Source organism: Lactuca serriola, chromosome 1 (genome assembly GCF_051521515.1).
Source record: "Lactuca serriola cultivar US96UC23 chromosome 1, Lser_US96UC23_V15, whole genome shotgun sequence".
Taxonomy (NCBI): domain Eukaryota; kingdom Viridiplantae; phylum Streptophyta; class Magnoliopsida; order Asterales; family Asteraceae; genus Lactuca; species Lactuca serriola.
The window spans coordinates 90,683,342-90,687,293 of record NC_136408.1 but is presented as its reverse complement, the minus strand read 5'-3'; the positions used below and the strand labels follow the sequence as shown (position 1 = coordinate 90,687,293).

At 42.2% G+C, this 3,952-nt stretch overlaps 1 protein-coding gene across 1 annotated transcript; it reads left to right on the top strand.

Annotated features, from left to right (window-relative positions):
- The first annotated feature begins 2,675 nt into the window (after window positions 1-2,675).
- LOC145058787 (uncharacterized) lies at window positions 2,676-3,245 on the top strand. The gene has a single exon (XM_079006687.1). The coding sequence runs from the start codon at window positions 2,676-2,678 to the stop codon at window positions 3,243-3,245; it is 570 nt and encodes a 189-aa protein (XP_078862813.1).
- Window positions 3,246-3,952: the final 707 nt, after the last annotated feature.

The window sequence follows — 3,952 nt, the reverse complement described above, 5'->3', positions numbered from 1 at the left end:
GTAGCAGTGTAGACTGCCACAATTTGTTGCTTCTTTATAGGCTCTTGTGTTGGTTGGCTCTTCCTCTTGTTCCAAAACTTCTTCTTATTTTCACTCCCTTTTGCTTGCTCAGGAATGGCTGTCATAAAGCCCTGGCGGACTCCATGATCCACAAGTGTTTGTGCCAAGCGTTTGGCACTGCCAAAAGTGGACGGGTTTGCAGATATCATATTTCCCTGAATCTGGGGGGATAGTCCCCAGATGTATCGCTCCACCTTTTTACTTTCCGGGGTGACCATCCCAGGACACAATACTGTTAGGTCACTAAACCTGGAAGTGTAGGCTACAATGTCAGAGTCCTTCACTGTAAGATTCTAGAGCTCTTTCTTTAGATTTTGTACCTCGCCCCTCGGGTAGTATTCTGCTAGCATCATAATTTTCAAGTCTTCCCAGCTCGGGGCGTTGGCCACTGGGAGAGTCAATGATTTTACATAGCCGTTCCACCAGGAGAGGGCTCTATCCATGAAAGTATAGGCTGCGAATTTGACCTTGCTAGATTATGGGCATGCGCAGATTTCAAAGACCGACTATGTTTTCTCGGACCACCTCGTTAAAGCAATGACAACTGTGGTGCCATCGAAAGACTTTGGTTTGCAATTTTTGAAGTCTTTGTAGGAACATTCCCTCGAGTGTCCCTGGCTATCTCCCTGGTTGGTAATATTTGTACCGCCTCCTAACCCATTAGCACCATTCATGCTGATTTGTGCCATGGCGGATGCCACAATGGCTGTTACAACAACTTGGAAAATGGTAGTTTCCATATGCTGAAGTGGTGGTGGTGGTGGAGTTCATGTTGTGTTGTTGACACGCCTGATAGATTTACGTGGTGGCATATTTCTGCCATAAGGTTTAAAGATGTTTTTGAATTAGAACATCTTAACTATAGGCTTGTTTATATTGACTGTATAAGAATAATGGTATGAAAGACACATAAATGGCCTAATTGTGTAGTCATATAGTATCATAAAATACTCATATAGTATTTTAAACTTTATGTTTGGTTCTATAGTTTCCTTGTATGGGGTGTTGGTAAGTTTTAGACTTGTTGTTCACCACCATCATTCCTAAACACATGTTAGTCATATCTCGCATAAATATAGTTGATCATGCTATATTCATCACATATTTGATTACATAACTATTTAGGCTTAACCGCAATGTCCAACTTATCTAAATACTTTTATATGGTTCTTACTGTGATAATGTTTCTAGTATGTATGTATGTATGTATGTATGTATACTTTTTACAAAATACTTATATTTTAGAAGTATACTTTTAGTTAGAGTGTTTTAGTCCCATTGTATTTATAGTTGTATATCTTACATGGTTTGAGACACTTAGCTCACTATAAACAATGCTCCGATACCAATCTGTCACACCCCAAACTGATAAAACGGCGGAAACGTCTAGGGGCGGATGCCGTCATGTACAATATCATAACAATTTGCATAATATAGATCAAAGCATTACAACCATCATATTGATAATTTAATATTTACATTAAATTCGTTTCATTGTTTGTTCGACTCTAAAAAATATATGACAAAAATACATGACATGACACTGCAATGCTCCATTTTCACAAAACTTGTATGGGTACGTGTCTACTGATTCCCTGAGAATACAAGTGGTTTTGAAAAAATGTCAACAATTAAGTTGTTCAGTTCATAAGTATTTTTGTATGAGAGAGATATGCCATTTTTCCTTGAAAATGATAGTGTGTTCTACGAGAAAATCCAATATCTTCTTTTAAAGTGAATTTTAGTCTTAAACATCCTAAGACTGAAAATGTGTAAGTATTGATGTACTCTGAAATAGTATAATGTAGTTTTATATCTTTATAAAACCATTTGAATGCATTATTCTAGAAATGTAGACTGTATTGCATTGGAAAATAGTGTAATGTAGTTTTATCTAAATAAAACCATTCGAAGATATGTATGTATTCGCAAATAAAATGTGTTGTTAATACTCCTTTGAATGCATGTATCTGGAACTACCAATTGTACTTTAACATAGTGTAAGGTAGTTTTATTATTAAATAAAACCATTTGAATGTAAGTGAGCCCCGTAAACCAAATGTTTTGTTAATACTTATTGTGAGTGTTTATTATAACCATGCTAACGACTAGTGGCCTGCACGACGTTCTTTGTGTGTCGACTTGATTCGGGCCCTACAGGGACCCGAAATGAACTACCCAACCATCGAGAAACTGGTGCTCGCCTTAGTCTACGCGGCACGAAGTCTCCGCCGATACTTCCAGACACACCAAATAGAGGTACTGACTAATTGCCCGATCAAGCAGGTGCTCCTAAAGCCGGAGACATCCGAGCGACTCGCAAAATGGGCCATAGAGCTAGGAGAGCACGACATCAGTTACCATCCTCGGGTAAGCATCAAGGGGCAAGCATTAGTAGATTTATTGATCGAAATCCCAGGGGAACCCCAACAACAAGTAACCAATGCAGACCAACAAGGACGCTCAACAGAGAAGACTGACCAGCAGTGGACCCTCTATACAGATAGGGCCTCCAGCAAAGAAGGGTCGGGCGTAGGGCTAATTTCGACTTCTGTACTTCCAACAACGAAGCGGAATATGAAGCCTTGCTATTCGGCCTCAGGCTAGCAGTAAAAATGGGGGTGGAAAGAGTCACAGCCTTGACGGATTCGCACTTAGCAGCCAACCAAGTATTGGGGGATTTCGAAGCGAAAGACAAATGGATGGAGAAGTATGTGAAAGCGGTGCAACGAATCACGAGTTCCCTAAAAAGTTTTGTGATAAAGCAAATCCCGAGGGGAAGCAACAGGCGGGCTGACGCCCTCAGCAAGTTAGCGTCAACATGTTTCGGACACCTCTCGAAGGAGGTGCTGGTGGAAATCCTAAAAGAAAGAAGCATCGAAGAGCGGCAAGTTGACTCCCTATCAGTGGCACAACCCAATTGGATGACGCCCATCATGGACTATCTTCAACACGGTATACTCCCTGACAACCACGCAGAGGCCCGGAAAATGAGTGTACGAGCCCCCCAGTATGCAGTCCTAAAAGGGACATTGTTTAGAAAAGGTCATACAGATCCGTGGCTCAAATGCATAGATGGCACGGCAGGGAAGTTGGCTCTGAAGGAAGCCCATGCAGGGTCAGCCGAAGCCCACGAAGGTGTGCGAGCACTCACAGGCAAAGTGTTGCGCATGGGTCTCTACTGACCAGAGATACACCAGGATGCGATCGAGCTAACGCGAACTTGTGTGGAATGCCATACTTTCTCTCCGGCCCAAGAAGTGCCACCATCCAAGTTAACAAGCATAGTCAGCCCTTGGGCTTTCTACCAATGGGGAGTTAACATTGTCTCCCCCTTCCTAGAAGCGCCGGGGAAGGTGAAATTTCTAGTTGTGGTAGTTGACCGCTTTACAAAATGGATAGAAGCAGAACCGTTGGCGTGTATTACTGGGAGACAAATAATCAAGTTCGTCTGGAAGAACATCATAAAACGGTTCGGAACACCTAAGATCCTAATCAGTGACAACAAGTTATAGTTCGCAGAGAACCCCTTCAAGGACTGGTGCAAAGAAAAGGGAATAGAATAGAGATTCACATCTATGGCTCACCCCAAGCCAATGGAAAAACAGAGGTGTCTAATAGGACGTTGGTTCAAGGGATCAATAAATGGCTAGGAAAAGAAAAAGGCAACTGGGTGGACGAACTACCAGAAGTTCTTTGGTCATATCGGACCACACCGCGGACCAGCACAAAAGAGGCGCCGTTCTGTTTAGCCTATGCAGCCTAAGCAATGCTACCGATAGAAATGATGATAGGATCAATATGAACAGAGTACTGCCAGGAGCAAGGAAACAGTGAATATCTAAGAGAAAACCTATATCTCCTGGAGGAACGACGCGAGCGCTCAAGCGTG

What these genes read in the sequence shown, in the direction of transcription:
- LOC145058787 (XM_079006687.1), top strand. Translation starts at nt 2,676, where the DNA reads ATGGGGGTGGAAAGAGTCACAGCCTTGACGGATTCGCACTTAGCAGCC.